Below are 18430 nucleotides of genomic sequence, written 5' to 3'. Positions count from 1 at the left end.
CCGACGCAAACAGATCAGCTTCGCTCGCAACTTCATTGCAGCCTTGCGCCCTCACCGCTTTTTGTTTTTATTTCCTGCTCTATCACCCAAGCACAACACCCCGCGCCCTAGACTGCCAGTTTCTCGTGCTGGGTTTGGGTATCGCCGTCTTCACCAAGCTCGATTCGGGGGGCGAGGGAAGATAAGCATCGCTGGCCACTGCATTAGAGCAGCACGCCATTGCGGAAGCCGAACAACCCGCGTGCATGCTTTCGCACTAACAGCACTTAAGTCCTAAGCGTCATTCATAATTTTCTCAATGAACGCTGGTCAATCCGTCCCCTTCCACTGCAGTGTGAGTTTGGATGCAAGTCCTTTCAAGCTTGCATCCAAGAACACGGTGTACGACAATAAATAACGCACACTAGGATTATAATCCGATCTGTTTTTTAGTGAGGATTTAATTTGGAACAGAAATTGATTCTTGAAATCCAAGCAGTGTTTTATTTTAACCTCACTCTGTTGCATCAAAATCCTTCCTTTTCTAAATCAGGGCCCTAATTTGTAGTTTCTACGCAACGATGCGCAGCGCAGCGATCGTTTTCGTACGCGCTGTTTTCATGTCTCCATCTCATGCACATGGCTAAGGAGTGCGTTCCTAAAAGTACGCTTACCAGAAAACGCTGATGCGGAAACGCTAACTATAATCGGGGACAGCTTTCTGTGGTTTCGCAAGGGGAAACTACGAGCGAGCGCCTCCAGCTTAAACGTTTATCTCCATCCCTCGTGAGCGCGCCATAAGAGCGCACTTATGTAAACCTCGCGCCCCGCCCTCGTAGCTTCCACTGTATAGCAACAGAAAGCTATCGTCGACTAGTCAAATGCCGCTTCTGCGCTATTCTCACGAAGAGCAAGTTACATAATTTAAATTGCAACTATATTCGCTTCTCTTGCGCTCCGCAGCGTATTAACCGTACTATACAAAATATACCATAATGTGAGCAATACGAAGCTGCGCGGTGTGAAGCTATCGGAGATTCAAACTCACCTGTACTCTCTGGAAGCTGTCAGTCATCATGGCGATGAGCACGTTCAGCAGCACTATGACGGACACGATGTGGTATATTCCCCACAGAGCGTATCCGACGAGCTCGGTGAAGTCGTGCGTCACAATTTTGCCACCCGGCCGAGTGGCGTCTCCCGACACCACTATATCGGCGATCTCGGGCGTGCCCAGCTCGTACAGCGCCCAGAAGAGATACTTGAGCGCCCGGCCAAGGCTGCGTGGTGTACGGTATGGAGAGATGATTCTTTTTGTGGAAACAACAGTCCGCCCAGCTGTGTAAACTGTTCTACGAGTATGTTGTATGATATGCTTTGCAGTTTATCCTGCCTTCAGTTCGGTTCCGCGCGTTTTCCTGCGCTAGCTTTCCTTTTTACTAGATCTCATGGTTTCGCGTACTCTTCCGCTTATATCTCTCATGCACGGGCACAGCACTGGTTCATCCGTGGTAATCTGACCACACGCGCACGCAGCCCTAGCCTCGTGCTATCGCCGGAGTCATTGGGAAAAGCGCTCAGTTGCGACAAGACACCGCCAAACTCAAAAGATGACCAGTAGACGTTTCTTGTTCCGAAACAGGTAACTAGTTACATAAAACGCACTTAGGACAACAGACAAGGGAGACCAAACAACACAAGCGCTTGTCTGTTGTCCTAAGTGCGCTTTATATAATTTTTGAAGATGAAAAACCAACTAGCTCAGATGTCAATTCTGCTTCAGGTAACTAGGTTTGCTTATGGTAACAATTTGCATTTGAGTAAAAACAGAGAGTGTCATCACAAATGCACCATGCACCTGGCGTTTAAGGATAATAACATATAGTGTTTGTTGATTATCTAGATTGACAGGCTACATCTCTTGCACTTCTCAGGATTTTGATGAAGACCGGTAAATAAGTTATTTTCTCAGGCAGTGCCCAACAATACACTCCCCTCCTCCCAGGAAATACCCAAAACAGAAGACCCTTCACGTCCATAACTTCATCGCAGTGGCTCAATAAACTTCGTTCCTATTTCAGCGCCTGACAAGACTGCGGCTTCTTCAATTTCTTCACTCTGCAACCATAGGAATTGCTTCATACCTGGTGAAATTTGGCGGCTGGTACTCCGTGGTTCCATTAGCGAGAGTGGCCTGGTTCCCGGCGTAATTCTTGTAGATGGAGCTGATTCCCACGGCAAAACCAAAGTACACGATTCCGAGCAGCAGCATGAAGCGAACAACATCTCGAAGCATGTATAGTATCGACACTGTAAGAGGCCCGAACATCTGCAGGACCTGGCACCACAGCAGGAGCCGGCAGAAGGCGAGCACGGTGGCTATCGCGTACAGAGACTCGCCTGCACATGATGAGAAGTTGGCAGGGCTTTCTTCCGAATCATTTCGCTGCCGATTAGAGATACTAGACGCCGCACATATTGTTGACATGTGCCGCCAGCCCAAGCTGGGGTAGCTTTAGCGATGAGAAGAGATATTTCCGTTTGCAATACACTCTTTGAAGGAGCCGCTTATGGCTCGTTCACACTTTAGCATACGGCAGCGAGTGTGAGCGCAATCCACTGCCGCGCCACACCTTCAACCAAAATACCCAGCGGAAGGCCCAATCGGTCCAGGAGCGACTTCTGCCACCGTAAAAATTCTGCCGATTTCCATCTTCCTATACGACGGCGAGAAGGCAATTGTGGTCCTACGACGTCATCCATGACGGCGCCCTCAGAAGCAGGGCCCCTCGCTTCGGACTGAATTCGTCGTAGATACTGTCTTTGTGAGTAGCATCACTGATGATAAATGCGGACCCTGTCTTTTGTTTCGTCTCATCTCCCTTTAGCAAACGTGTGAGCAATGAGCTTGCTTTATTTTCTGTTTAGAGTGACTGTTCTGCGACTTCTAGTCTTAAAAAGAAGCTCGGTTTGTAGACAAAAATGCTTCCCGTTTTAACAACCAGATGGCGCTACTAGGCTGAGCTGACACTCTCTTTCTGTTTGCAGACGCTGAACTAAATTTGCGATTGTGATAAACGGTGCAACGTCTCGAGGAATGGTTGCTTTAAGCAAATGTAAGCGTATACACGCTTATGGTACGTAGAAAGTTTCTATTTTTCCCGATCCTCGGATCATGCCCGATCATGCCGTCCTACATGCTATCAACACTGCTGTATTCTCCTGTTGTATAACTGTTTTCACATGTTTGCATAGTACCATAAACGTTAGTATATATTTAGCGTTGCCAGGTATTTGTCCGCTACAATGATCTTCTATGTGAACCGTCTGTGAATTTAGAGGACCAAATGTACCTGTTGCACTGTATGCCTTGTGAGGGACCGCAGACCTCTTCAAGCCTAGTATGGCTTTTTTCTGTGTTTTCCTCGGTATTCGCAATACAGAAATAAAATTTCATTTGATTTGATTTGATCTAATCCCTGTAGGCTGCAAGCAAACGATGCGCAGACAACGAGGCGCGGAAAATAAAGGTTTAACCCGGGACATCCCAGTCGAAGCAGCCACGTGCTAGCTAAAAAGTGGGAACGAGGGTTCATTTCGACGACTGCGGATTTCGCTGGCTTTCCCCGCGAAATTCCCAAGTGTGAACGAGCAGTTAATCGCTGCTAGACTGTGTTAATACAATAGACCTCTTACCTTTTCTATGATCCACACCATTATTCGCCCATGAAAATAAAATTTGCAACAACAACAAAACATTTTGGCACTTCTCACGCGCACAGAGAAGCGCCCATAACGAAAGGGATCAGTAAAGAAAGGCATTGTCTTTGCACTGAACGAATGACTTACCTGGTATGGTTTCCCAGCATTAAATTTTGCGGTTATGCCGAATCCGGCAATCGAGGTCTTTAGACCGATGTTCGTTCCCTAGAATTAATTCACGCACGTAGAAATACTCTTAACGAGTGCATTTGCTCTTTTACGGTAACGGAATCAGGCGGCGGACGAAGAAGTAGAAGCCTCGATATTTGGCTCGCCGCCAGAATATTGAGGTCAACACCAGGAACATCATATCACTTTTGAATTTGACGTCTGTCGGCATTTTTGGTTGGTGTTTGAACGCATTTTTAATGCTCGTAGTCAATTTTTAGAGAAAACAAAAGATTTTTTTTTAATTTTCATCTCAACTTCCATATTTTAAGAAATCAAACAAAAGCTACCTCTTGCAGTCATTTAGTGGCCTTCAAGCTGTTAAATTCAATGTCGCCATATTCGTTCCCGACCAAATTAACCGCATTTCTATGCAGGGGAGCAAAAACGCCTCTGCAATCTGCCACGGTATTGCACCTACAGGAACCCATAGCTGGTCGAATCTCATCCCGAGTCCTTTTCTACGCATTCTTGGAGGCCGCGTGGATGTTAAACTCCATCCTTCCGAACAGTAAACCCCACCCACAATCACCCACATTCTCATGCCGAACTTTTTAATGCCTCAGACAATCATTCCTCTAAGCCGTTCTCATGTGGAGGATGTTGAGTTTTTGCGATTGCATATATTTGTAAGCACTCAGAGGGCAAAAGCATGAAACGATCCCCCACTTCCGAGACACGATTAGAAAAGATACAATACTAATGAGTTGACTCTGTTCCGGCTTTTTAAATTTTACTGAAATTGACTGCTGCACCAGAACCTTAGTGGCATTGCACTGCAACAACCTATTGCCTTTTCACTATAAGATGGGAGGTTATTGTGAAGGCAATATTGCTGTTGCTTGGCATGCTGCACACTGTAGCGAAAGTTTTGTTAAGGAATTCCACATGACTAATGCTGTACAAGTTCATTATACGAGTAGACGTCAGATTATACTTACACAATGCTATAAAACCGGGCTGCCGTACTGGCTTAGTGGTTATCGCGCTCGGCTCCTGACCCGAAATACGCGGGTTAAATTCCAGCCGCGGCGGTCGAATTTCGATGGAGGCGAAATTCTAGAGGCCCGTGAACTGGGCGATGTCAGTGCACTTTAAAGAACTACACGCGGTCGAAATTTCCGGAGCCCTTTAGTACGGCGTCCTTCATAGCCATAGTGGCTTTGGGACGTTAAACCCCATAAACCAAACCACTAAAAGCGGTGAAGTCTGCATCATTTCGATTACATCCACAAATGAGAACACAATTCTCAGAATATATTGCTAGAGGGAACAAAAATGCACTAATATGTAACTAGGCATTGCTTACATGAAAAGTAGCAACCAAAACGCATCAAAGTGAATGTGAAAAGAAGTGCAGCCACTTGAGATAAAAAAACAACTAACATCATAAACCTTTTGCAGAACGCATTGCGTAGCCTTTTTGTTTACCTCCCTGCAGCAGAAATTTACTCTCCTGCATCGTTGACACTCTTTCCCACGGCATTATCTGCTGATGTCTGTTGAAGCTGATATAGTCTGAACAGAATTTCAGCTGCGAAAGGTCGCCGCCCTTTGATTCCAACATAATTCCCAATTGAAGCATAATCGAAGATCGAAAGTGCCGAAAGCGACAAGGTGGAAGTGTGGTACGCCGGAACAGTACAAGGAGGTTGGCATCCCTATGGAGCTTGCTGAATTTGCTTGCAGCAGTAATTTCTCGCCCATTCGGATCGCTGCTCGTGCTTTGTTTGTGTGAGCACAACGCATTCCAAACTTTATTGTTTTCTTAAAGACGCGCTGTTTTGAACCGGCGTACTTGGATGCACACGCAGTCGTTCTAAAGCGCAGGTATCGGTGAGTAGCCTGTCTCAACGGTAAGGATAACATTTGTCGTAGAGAAGAAATATCTCGGCCCACACCCGTGCGCTGCTCCGACAGTTCTTTATCGTGTAACTTATATATATTTCGTTTCCCATGCCTCTAAAAATCGTCTTGCTCTAGTTGACTTAACCGTGAGTTTATTACCGAAGTTAGGCTTCTTTTTAGTCAGTTTGACTGGTTCGGCTCGTCAACAAAACCACTTTAAGTCATTCTAGCTTTTGATAGCAGATCTAAAGGTGATTAGAAAATAATGCCTGTAAAACCATTTTGCCAAAGTCTGTAACTATAGTTCCATAAAAAACGGCCCCATACCCTGTTTCTTTTTTTATATAAGAGGTGGGTTTCAGGGCATGCAAGCTGCCGTCTCACCTGAAACAAACTGACATGGGAACATGACCGCTGCTATAACGCGCAACAGACCTTCTTCTTTGCTCAGAGAAATTCATTTTTATTTTCCTCACTAGTTCCCTAAAAATTACATTTGTCTCTCTTCACAAAGTGGTCGATTTTGTTTCAAAGTAAAAATAATTTCCTAGTGTCTCTTTACGACATTGTTCAACAAGGAGCGGCGCGGCTATTCTCAGTGACTGTCAGGGCTTCTTTGGAAAGCTCTTACCCTCCAATGTCTGAAACGTCCAAAATCGCCCCGCTATGTAATCACCCGTGCCCGTGTACACTTACCTATAAGGTATGGATGGTACCATGGCCACTGGGAGCGGTCGATGCTTTCCTGCAGTGTCCTGGCGGTGACGAACACAATGAACCATAGTATCTCGGCCACCAGGAACAGGCCGAACATGCATACGTCATACACTGCCCACCACGAGCTCAGGAACACCCGTGGCCCAAGCGCCCAAGCGCTGACAGCGAGCTCCCACACGTATCCTGCGATCCAAACGCCGACGAGAATTTCGGACCACAGCACGCGCAGCTTGAGGCTGTCCCGCCGACCGTAGAAGAGCGAGATGGTGAGTAGGACGAGGAAGGTCGCGTAAGACGTGCAACTGTGCACAAAGCGATTCAACGGCACACGCAGAGGCTTTAGCAGACGCATGGGCTCCGGAGTGAATATGTAGGTGACCCCTAGAACAGGAGTTGCCAGGGCTTGGCAGGCGACGTGGGCGGCCTTGCGGGTGGGTGACCAGGCTGGCCATCCGGGCAGGCCCTTGTACCACAGGGAACGAATAACCTGCTGGCAGTTTGGGTGCGCCACAAACTGCGTAGAAAATGAGCGACATGGGAAAGGGCCAAACCGTCGCAAAATCAAGCCCGAAATGCATGCAGCCCTGTTGCAGAGGTTTCCTGGTACTCGTAATTTGTCTACAAAGCATTATGAAATGTTTAAAAATGTTGAAGAAGCAAATGTCAATTCTAAACCTGCTTGCCATGGCGAGCGGACTTTGAATTCAGCTTCAACGACTGAAGGGTCCTTCAAAACGACGCTCGTTGCTCCTGGTTTACCCTGATTAATAGCATCGTTACAATACCACCTATCACAACGTTATAGCGGTGTTAACAAAATTTTGGCTGGAAATGAATATTTGGCCTTGATTAGTTACTTACACACAAACCGCGTGCGCAGTACAGAGCGCAATGATGATCCCCGACTGCCAAAGTCACATTTCTAAAATAATGCTATCCATAAAATCGCCCAGTTCACCTCTTGTACACCAAGCGAGGGCGAAGAAAATGGATGTTTCTCCGCAAATGCATATATTAAGTTCATTATGCTCAGCTCTCATTGCTTGAGGCGATCTGCATTAGCAAAACGCGCACTAAAGGTTGACCACCAGCATAAATAAGTGCCAAGCTTGCATCACATATGCAGTCCCTTTACAACTGGATGGTTCGTAACTCCAGTAATCTTATTCGTTTATCATCTCTGAACACATAGTGACGTTGACATAATTCAGTGTATGACTGAACAACGGATATGGAAACTTCTACTTTAATAGTAAGAAACAGAAAGAAGGAAAACTCCTTAAGGAAGGTGCGCAAATTTTTGCTAGCTTTAGTAAAAATAAAATAGGGGGGAGTGGGGGGGGGGGGGGGGGGTTGTATTGCGGAAGGAACGTTGGCTGGAGAAGACATGCACAAAATTCTAATTAAACGAGATTTGTGGAGAATGCCATGCCGCCGTAATATTAAAATGAACACATTTAAGGATTGGTTTGGTTTGGTTTGGTTTATGGGGGTTTAACGTCCCAAAGCGGCTCAGGCTATGAGGGACGCCGTATTGAAGGGCTCCAGAAATTTCGACCACCTGGGGTTCCTTAACGTGCAAATTTAAGGATTTTGTTGTCCAGCAAGACCAGTGGCTTGCATAAATGGAGTCAATAAGCTGAATGAACGATAGTGAAAACATCATATTGTGGTAATATAGACAACGACATAAAAGAGGGTACGTAAAGACCACCCGCGGAATCGAATAAACGAGCTAGAAATAAATAAATCTGTCTCGTCTGACTACGCTTAGCTTGCGTAACTCAAAGCACTTCACAGATTTGATGTATAGCAGCCTGTGGGTTGTGTTGTATTGTGCTAAAGCCAGATAGGCATACAGCTTGTTTCGAAGAGATTGCGCCCAGATACAGAAAAAAGGAAGCAGAAAATGTGGCCATTACTGAGGAATAAGAGCAAAGCGTGGAACACGCTATGTGCGGGCATGTTTGTGTGTGTATGGACGGCCTTTGTACAAAAACACATCATGACCTCTTAATTATGCAGTATGCAGTAGGAGTATTCTATAATCGTAGCCACTACTTACGCCCTTCTGATCCAGCAGGATTGCCAGAGAGAGACGAGGAAACCTGAAAGGCTTGTTCGTCGGGAAGCCCTCAGTCTGCGAGAGCACTGTCTCCACTTCTTCGGTGTTCTTGCAGGCCCCCAGCACAGCGGCCGCAAATTGAGAGCACTGCTCTGCCATCTCTTCGTACTCATTCTGCGATTGAAAGAGCAATAAAAATACAGACATAAGATATTATTGCACTACGTGATATGCTTTTTACATTTTACACCGCGTCTGAAGCACTCTTCAGTGCAGCGCCAAAGCCTGATCAATAAAAACAATTTTTCGGTACGCTTCTCAGCGGAAAGAAAACTAGACATGCTATACCCATAGCGTTCCCAAGAGCTATGGCCCAGACACCTTACGTAGAGAACTACAGGTGCCTTGGATATCCGACCCGCGCGCCAAGTGATCGCTGTTCCTCGCATCAACGTTAGTTCAGATATGCAAGCTCAGCTTTCAGAGCTCAGAATTTTTCTTTTTTTGTATCACAAGAGACTATGCGCCATACCCAAAAATTACCGTAGTGTAGAGTCCCCGTCAAGCAATTCTCTAGTTAAAAGCTGTGGATATGGCTGCATATGGCTGCATTCATTCTCATTCACAACAGAGCAAGCCATCTTAACCCGCCACTTTAACTTTCGTTTCATTCATAGATAAAACAAATAACATGGTACGCCCTTTTTCTAACGTTTCGAACAAGGCAATAAGCACTAACATTAAAATAAAGCAGCTTTTGCTAATCACATCTCTAAGCCAGGCGTCCTGTCACACTCTTTTAATCTCCCTCTTTCTGACATTGCGTGGTTAACTAATTAACTGGTTAACTTATTTTAATAACTAACTTTGAACTCGTAGATTTAGTCTATTTAGTAGAGTTGAACTAGTAGAGTTTGTATCAGTTTTTAAATTTCGGAAACGCGGTTACCCTTTGCGCAGTGGCTCGACAAAATTTACCGCTTTCGACTACTTACGTACACTCGAGGGGTTGCTTTGCCTGCAAGTTTTCGAAAGCGCATGTATTTGCGCGCGATGTAGGCAAATTGTGTCAAGCCACAGCGGTGACAGTAATCGCATTTTCAAAATTCTAAAAACTGACATGGCTATTACTAACGACTGGCTACAAATCTCTGATTGTAAAGGTGCCTAGCTTAGTTAAAAAGTAAATTATTAAAAATTAGTTAACCAGCTTGTACTTGAGACGATTCACCGGTTTTGTGGTGTCTGCGTACACTGGTAATACTATGCCGCAAAGGCTGTTTTTGCCCCAAAAAGCCTATTGTCGAAAATTTTTGGAAGTGTTCGCTGAAACGCCCGGTATATATTTTTTTCTTTGAATCGAAGCGCGGTCTTGTGGATTCTATTTCCGGACGCCGAGGCGAACGAACGTGTATGTCATGGGCTCCGTAGGAGCGGCTTCAGCGGCCCAGCAGGGCCGCGGTAACAGGTTTTCTGGCTCCGATGATGCGGATTATCAAGTGCTTTTGCCTGAGCTACCTACAGGGCGAGTTGTTTTGAACAATTTTTTTGCATACAGATGTGCGTGAAAGGCCATACCGTGTGGTAGACTTCCGTGACACGCTGACTAGCCTAGGCCTACTGTCTGAAGTTATCGCCCTGGGGGCGTACCAGGTGAGTCATGTATGCGCTGTAACCTTCAAAAACGAAGACGGCGTGCATAAGCTTTTGGCTCTGAAGGAATTGATTGTGAATGAAAGGCGGTGCGTTGTGATAGATCCTAGCAGCCAAGCTTTGCGTATCAAGCTTCACTGGATGCTTCACAACGTACTGGACGATGACATACGGGCGGCGCTTTTGCAGTATGGCAGAGTGACGGACGCCTTCCGGGAACGTTAGCGTGATCAAGGTGTGCAATCCAAAGCGACCTCGACACGCTTAGTGGCCTTAAATTTGATGACGGGCGTGACAGTGGATGACTTACCACATCAAGTCCGTGTTGCAGGTGAACTGGCGCTTGTTGTGGCGCCCGGCCCCCGCTATGCTTGCGCTGTCCCAATCCCGGCCACATTCGACGCGACTGCCGCGTGCCACGCTGCGCACTATGCCACCGATACGGCCACGGAGAAGAGCAGTGCGTGAATACGTATGCCTCTGTCACGCAGAAAGCTACGAGGGAATGCGACGTCAACGACCTGCTGATGGATGAAGCCGAAGTTGAGGAATATTCGAAAGAGAAGAGGAGAAGAGTGGCGAGGACGCAAAGTCTCCAGAACAGAAGTCCGGTGGGGACCACAAGGCCAAGGCCAGTCATTCTCCGTCTCCCGCTACTTCTAAACCGGGGCACACTGCGACGAACACGACTACGGGTGCAAGTTCTCTAAGCTCGCACGACGGAAGAGCTGCTACGCATAAAGCTGAGGCAATGGACGCCAGCGAGACAGGCACAAGTGGTGCGGTGGTGAAGAGAACTCATGACGAGTTAGCTACACAGGATGGACAACCAAGCGAGCCGAATAACGATGACCGCCCGCCTAAGACGCCGGGGGGGGGGGGGGGGGGGAGTCGGCCGACGCTACGCCCGAAACGGAAAATCCTGTCTTATAAAAGTTCGGCGCTGACTCTCACTTAGCAGACAAACTTAGTGCCGTCGAACGCGCCGGGCTACTTCTGATTCTAAATGGAAGAAACAAAGAAAACAAGAAAACTTCGAGCAGCTGATTCGAAGTAGGGTTAGACTTTACTGGACTTGGTTTTGGTGCACCATGTTGCAATTTTTCACCTTAGACGTCATAGAACAGTGTCAGTCATGTTTGTAATGATACCATTCGTATCTTTCTACTTGATTCAAAATGGCAAGTAACTTAATTTTATCGCAACGGATAGCGGCAATTAATGTTAGGGGCTTGGCTGCAAGGCGACGACAGTACCAGCTTAGCCGCTTTTGCATAGAAAACGAGCTAGATCTAATTGCGGCATAAGAAACAAAGCTGAAAAAACAAGAGCAGACTGATCGTATGGTGTCACCTTTCACAAAGAATTACAATGTCTATGTATGCCATGCCGTAGAAAAATCTGCTGGCTTTGCTGTATTGACACCCAAAGTGTGGGGATTATTGAGGAAATGATTACATGTGTCTGAAACTGGTCGCCTCATCGTCTTGCACTTTTCGTTGCTGGGAGAAAAGTGGCGTCTGGTGTATGTCTTTGCCCCCAACAATGTCAATGAGAGATGTGTTTTCTTTGAACACCTTAATCAGTATCTGCTTTGTGAAAGGCATCTTATTCTGTTGGAAGAATTTAATTGCGTTTGCTTTTCTGAGGATAGATTGAAAGTGGCATACGTATACGTGATCGAAGCGCAGACTTACTTAGCTCCTTGGTAGTTGAATATAACTTGGAGGATGTAGGTCACACAAGTGGCGGGCGGCCACAGTTCACTCACACACAGCGAGGTAGTCAAGCAAGGTTTGAAAGAGCTCACGTGTCCCTACCTCTCATTCCTCACTGCAATAGTTACAATGTTATGTCTGTTTCATTCTCTGATCACAGCCTCGTGAGTTTCATCATTGGCAATAAGCAAAAGCAGCCATTATTTAACTCGCACATGTGGAAGTTTAACGCTTAATTGCTCAATGATTAACATTTTGTTAAAGGAGTTGAGGAAAATCTAGGGCGGCTGGTGAATGATGAGCCAGAAAATTATTCGGCTGCCTAGGAACGATTCAAAAATTAAGTTAAAATGGTAACGATTATAACAGCAAGCATCAAGAGTCGAAATGAGAAGAAGAGTGAAAACGATCTACAGCGCCAGCTAGAATACTTGTTAAACAGAGTGAGTTTGGAGCCTGAAAAAGTGGCAGACGGAATAAGAATAACCAAAAGTGAACTCGAGGTGACCGACAATGAAAGATGTAAGGCTTCTATGATCCGTGCACGAGGCGAACGATTATGGCTTGGGGAAGCACCGAATAAACGCTCTCTTACTGACGAGAAAAGGTATGCATCAAAAAATGAAATCAAGCAGATCCGCTATAAGAACTGGGTGACGGGTGAGCAGAAAAATTGGCTCTGGTTTAGCTCTGGTTAACCCTAGTTGAATTGCAAAAGCTTCGTTTCCTCGGCACGCCGTCTACGCAGCGTCTCATTCCGACGCTCTCGAGAACTCAAACCGGTGTCTTCCGGAGTTGAAGAGTCACTCAAGGACGTGGCACGACTTCGTCTAGCCGCATCTTCGTTACGACGCTTCTCGACGCGTGCGGCGCGTTCTTCTGCCGACTCTTGAGCGCGTTGTCTCTTCCTCGCTTCGTTCTTTCGTTGTTGCCTCTCTTTCGTGCTCTCCATAACGACTAGAATCCACCGAGGCGAAGCGCATATATATATATATATATACCTCCCGCGAGGCGACACTTCCTCTCCCTCTACCCCAGCGGAGCGCATCTGGTGGAGCGAGCGGCGACGGCAGGATGTATGTATGTATGTATGTATGTATGTATGTATGTATGTATGTATGTATGTATGTATGTATGTATGTACGTACGTATGTATGTATGTATGTATGTATGTATGTATGTATGTATGTATGTATGTATGTATGTATGTATGTATGTATGTATGTATGTATGTATGTATGTATGTATGTATGTATGTATGTATGTATGTATGTATGTATGTATGTACGGACTGACGGACGGACGCATGGAGGGATGGATGGATGGATGGATGGATGGATGGATGGATGGATGGATGGATGGATGGATGGATGGATGGATGGATGGATGGATGGATGGATGGATGGATGGATGGCTGGATGGATGGGATGGGATGGGATGGGATGGGATGGATGCATGCTGAACACTTTAAATCTGGCGGTGGTTCAACCCACCTAATCATGACTTGTGAAATTTTACTCATGCCTCGATTTTAGCCACAAATCAGATAACCGTCGTTTGGTAATTTCTACCCGCTTAAAATCTACCTTTCCTTCACTGTCCATAAACCCCAATGCCTTGGATAAATCAGCCCCGCTGCTTTCCACTGCAGGGTGAAGCCCTTTAGAGAAAAGTATCACGTCTTCAGCCGTTTCCTCCACCTCTCCGCACGCAACGCCCAACGTGTCTATCTCGTTGTACCTGACTCTATATGTCTTAGTCCGCATAACTCCTGTTCTGGCCTCAAACAACAAAGAGATTCCCCTACAATTATCACATATATTTTTAGCAATTTCCTGCTTAATGATCCTGTGTGTTCCCAGTGCCGATTTCGTCAGCATTCGTGTTTCCCACAGAGCTCTCTCTGTTTTTTTAACCTTTTTTGAAACCGATAATTGCTGATTTGCCCCCCCTACTGCTGTCCAGATATTTGCTTGTCAATTTTCTATTTCGCTTTCTCCATTTCCTGTCAATATTCCTTATGTACAGGTATCTGAAAACTTTCCTTGCCCACTGCTTTTTCGCCATTTTTCTAAATTGCTGCTCAAATGCTATCTTACTCCTAGCTTCTCTGCTCTCGAACGACGCCCATCCCATATAACCCTGTACCCCCTGATTTAGTGTATTGACATATGCTCCCAAAGCTAGCCTCCCTACGCCGCGCTGTTTGATTTCTAACCTTGCTTGAACATCTGGTCTCATGCAAAGGACCGCATTGCCAAAAGTCAGGCTATAAACCATCCCCCTTTTCCAGATCCCTCTTGCCACTTCATACCTATTGTAATTCCACAGTGCCCTATTTTTCATGACAGCTGCATTCCACTAGCTTTTATTCATTACATATTTTTCATGCTCAGCACTCAGATACTCAGCACCGTTATTTATCCACACCTCAAGATACTTGTACTCATCCACAACTTCTGGCGTGAACTTTTGTAATCTATGCTCGCCGCTCTCATCCTTAAATATCATGGCTGCAGAATTTTCCTTACTAAACTTGGAACCTAATCTATCTCCCTCTGTACCATAAATGTTTATCAACTTCTGCAAATCTTCCTTCTTGTCAGCCATTAGCACTATATCATCCTCGTATGTTAGTGCCGGTAATGACTGTTTAATCTCTTCCCCTTGCTTAAAAAAAAGGTTGAAGCCTATTCCGCTTATATCTAGCTTGGTCTCTAGCCCTTGCAAGTACAACATGAACAACAAAGGAGACAGAGGACATCCTTGCCTAAGCTCCCGCTGCATCTCTGTAGGTTCTGTAAATATCTTTTTTCATTTTATAAGAGCTCTGTTACGTTTACATATATCTTTTAAAAGATTAATTACTCTATCTTACACATCCAATGTACCCAGTATGTCTCACAAATACTCTTGAACAACGTTGTCGTAGGCTCCCCTAATATCCAGAAATGCTAGCCAATCTTTTCAGCAGTCTCTATATACTGCGTCAACGAAAAAAGATTGTGCTGCAACCTTTTTATCCGGACCCCATTTTGTAGCTCCCCTAGCAGCTCCTTGTTCTCCACCCAAACCTGCAATCTGTCCTTTATAATCTGCATCGCCACCCTGTAAACTACAAATGTCACTGTTATGGGACGGTAGTTACGTCACCTTTGTCCCCCTTTCCCTAATATATCATGTTCATTCAACTTAATCGCCATTTATCGGGTACTTTACCATCCACTGTCATTTTATTCGCTACCTGTATTATTGTTTGCTTGGATTTTGCTCCTAGCTTCTTTATTAACATAATCGGAATAAGATCTGGCCCTGTCGGCGCGCCATTAGGAACCTTCTTCTCTGCCCTTTCCCACTCTCTTTGCTCAAGTGAAGCAATTGCAGTAACCCGTCTATCGATCCTCTTTCGATAAATTATGTGCAACATTTATTACCTTAAAAGTTTCTGTCATTCTTGTTCCAGTGTGTTTCATTGGTTCATCCCCTTCTAGTCGAGTGCCTTGATCTGTAACAATAAACCTTTCTCCAGACTAGTCTTATTACAGCGGCGTTGACGGCGGCGCCATTTGTTGGAGCGTGGCTGCGGCGTTGCTAGGCAACGGCGGCTCAAGGTAATTCGTGGGCCACGGCACACGGCTGAAGTGCGACCACGCGACGAGCCGAGCTGGCTGGCTGCCGTAGTGTTGTTTTCGCAATAAAAAGATAGAGCAGGCGTTCGTGGAACATTATCGCGAGTTATTTAGCAATGTTACTCGTGTCAGTGACACTTTCATCACAGAATTCATGACATGGTATGCCAAAAATAGCAGATGGCGTCAGAGACAGCATTAGGAAATAGATTAGTGTTGACGAAATCGAGGCCGGTGTCAATGGGGCGTATAAAACAAGGCAGGTGCCACCGTCCTTCGGAGCTGCTCATATCGTTTTGATTCCTAAGAAGGATGATCGTGACAAGCTGCTGTAAGTAGGTTCATACAAGCCTATCAGCCTTACGAACACCGATTACAAAGTGTTTATGAAAGGGCTCGCGAAACGGGTGCAAACTGTGATCAAGAACTTAGTTGGGCCGCATCAAGCATGCGGCATCAAATATCGAACGATCTTCAAGAACACTCACGTAGCAAGAAATGTGTTAGAATGCTGCGACGACCTGGACGGCCAAGTTGCCATATTGCAAATCGATTTTCGAAAGCTTTCGACAGGATGTCACACGAGGTCCTCTTCTGCATAGTGAATCATGCAAATGTAGGCAGCACATTTTTTGATTATGTGATGATGGCCTATCGTGATTGCTGTACCCAGCTGATAATTAATAAGTCAGTAACAAAAAGGTTTCCAGCGCAGCCTTCTGTAAGACAAGGATGTCCACTGCCTCCCCTCTTCTGTGCTATATGTATGTCGAACCCTTTCGTTTAGCCGTAATTCATCAAACAAAACACATTCTACAGGTTTAAAAACGCATTCTACTGAGGTAAAACTGTTGGCGTACGCTGAAGACATAGCCGTATTCTGTCAAGATCGCGAGTGAAGTAGAAGTGGTCAACCTCGCTAAGGTTTTCGGTAAGCTAGCGGGCTGAGAGATAAGATGAGAAAAAAGTGTCGATATATAGCACTGTTCCTGGGACATCAAGCCAGAAAGGTTTGCTTGTACGACATGGACAGGTACACCTACGACGTATCTTGATGTGCCATTCGAACGCTGTCAGGAACCCCCAAGGTACTGGAGCGATGCAACGGAGAAAATGAAGGAGAGGACGGGAAACTGGTCGGGTGACGACCTTTCAATGTTTGCGCGTGCCCCTGGTTGCAATTTGTTTTTGATAGCTAAATTTTGTTAAGTGTGGGAAGTGCGTTGTATGACCCGAACAAATGTGCAGAAAATGCATCGGGACAAGGTCAGTCGTACCGACCTTTTCCTCTCAGTCCGCTGTGGAGGCCTAGGTCTTTCTCATTGTTTATTAGGAAGATTGTGTCGCGTTTCTTTTTTCTGCGCGACCAAAGCGACAATTTTTTGCGCACAGTCATACAAGTTCGACTTGCGAAAGCGCTTCGTGAATTTATTGTGACTAATGTGATATAAGATGTCGCCGTGTGACTGGTTACTTTCATGAAATTGTTTCTCTCCGCATGTTGCATGCAAGGTTTTCGATGGGTTACCTCTGCTCTGTTACAAACAAGAAACTCTATGAAGACTTAATTGAAAATCTACTGCCGGCACCATTGTACAGGTCTGCTTACTTTGGGGGCCCAGGAAAAGAATTTTCAAAACGGGTTGAAAAAATGCCCATAAGACCTTCTGGCAAATCGTTTTTAGTCAACCTGCACACGAACACACCACCTTTAACATCATGGCTAGATCAGAAAGAGATATTTGTGCCCTGGAAAATTAACTGCTTACTCTGCAATAAACCAGAAACTATTGAACACGTATATATTGACTGTTGGTACAATATATTCCACTGGGACATACTGCAGCGCACTCTAAAGAGACAACTACCCATAACGCTATGTGGAATCCGGTTTCTCCCAGTCAAGCGTGCACACGATGAAGGCATTCCCTTGGATATGTTCATGCTACTGGGCCTCCACAGTCTGTGGCAAACCAGAATGGCAGTCCGCCATGCAGTCGTTAATGTTCATTCTGTACGCGAAAATTTTATTCAGCATATGGTCTACACGAGAGAAGTCTATCACGCGTTACCTGACCCCCTGAGTGGAATAATGTATTTGATGATTTGGTGTGCCTGAAGAAATTTTAACTTTACTCCGCCAACCCAAGACAGTCTGGGGTGTTTTGTCTGTATGTTTAATGTCTTGATACCGGTAATAAAGAAAAAAATTATCAGTGGCTTAGCTCGGCTATGCCGGATATACGAAGCGTGAGCAGCAATTTCGCTCTCTCCTTCTCCATGGCTATACCACCATTTCAACTGGGACGACATATTCTCTTACATCACGTTTGCTTATAACACCGCCCTCCAAGAAACGAATCACTTGACTCCGTTCCGTTCGGTGTATGGCCGTGACGCCCTGTCCATGCTGGACGTCATGATGCTCCCGGATGGTGCCCCCTCTTCTGTCACGGGCGCCGACTAATTTGTTCGTGACGTCGAAGCCGCTCGCCATCTTTCTAGACACCGAATTTGACACCAGCAGGAAGCCGACGCCCGGCGCTACAACCTGCGCCACAGGGAGGTGATTTACAAACCCGGCGAGCACGTCCGGGTATGGAGCCCAATACGTTTTCGCGGACGCTGTGAAGAGCTTCTGCGCCGCTACTTCGGCCCCTACGAACTGCTACGTCAACTAAGCGATGTGAACTGTTGAGTGTTCCCGCAAGGAATTGTCCACTCTTCTCGACCGCCCAAATCTGAAGTCGTCCACGTGTCGTGCATGAAACCGTGTTACGCCCGTTAGCCCCTGCCGGGGTTCACATTCAGCGCCTACGACTCACGCGCCTTTGCACTTGCGGCGCCTCCATACCCCCCCCCCCCCCCCCACCTTGTCAGTGGCATCCAGG

General features: G+C 46.0%; 1 protein-coding gene across 1 annotated transcript in view; it reads right to left on the bottom strand.

Annotated features, from left to right (window-relative positions):
- The window catches only part of LOC144119093 (short transient receptor potential channel 3-like), a 34962-nt gene that overhangs the window by 5271 nt on the left and 11261 nt on the right, over nucleotides 1-18430 (bottom strand). Inside the window, exons 5-8 of the mRNA XM_077651809.1 lie at nucleotides 8540-8713; nucleotides 6454-6988; nucleotides 2124-2379; nucleotides 1028-1259 (exon numbers count right to left, since the gene is read on the bottom strand). Of these exons, the coding sequence (XP_077507935.1) occupies nucleotides 1028-1259; nucleotides 2124-2379; nucleotides 6454-6988; nucleotides 8540-8713 (1197 nt within the window). The remainder of the gene's footprint in view (nucleotides 1-1027; nucleotides 1260-2123; nucleotides 2380-6453; nucleotides 6989-8539; nucleotides 8714-18430) is intronic.

Source organism: Amblyomma americanum, chromosome 2, assembly GCF_052857255.1.
Source record: "Amblyomma americanum isolate KBUSLIRL-KWMA chromosome 2, ASM5285725v1, whole genome shotgun sequence".
Classification (NCBI taxonomy): domain Eukaryota; kingdom Metazoa; phylum Arthropoda; class Arachnida; order Ixodida; family Ixodidae; genus Amblyomma; species Amblyomma americanum.
This window is presented reverse-complemented; position numbering and strand designations above follow the sequence as displayed.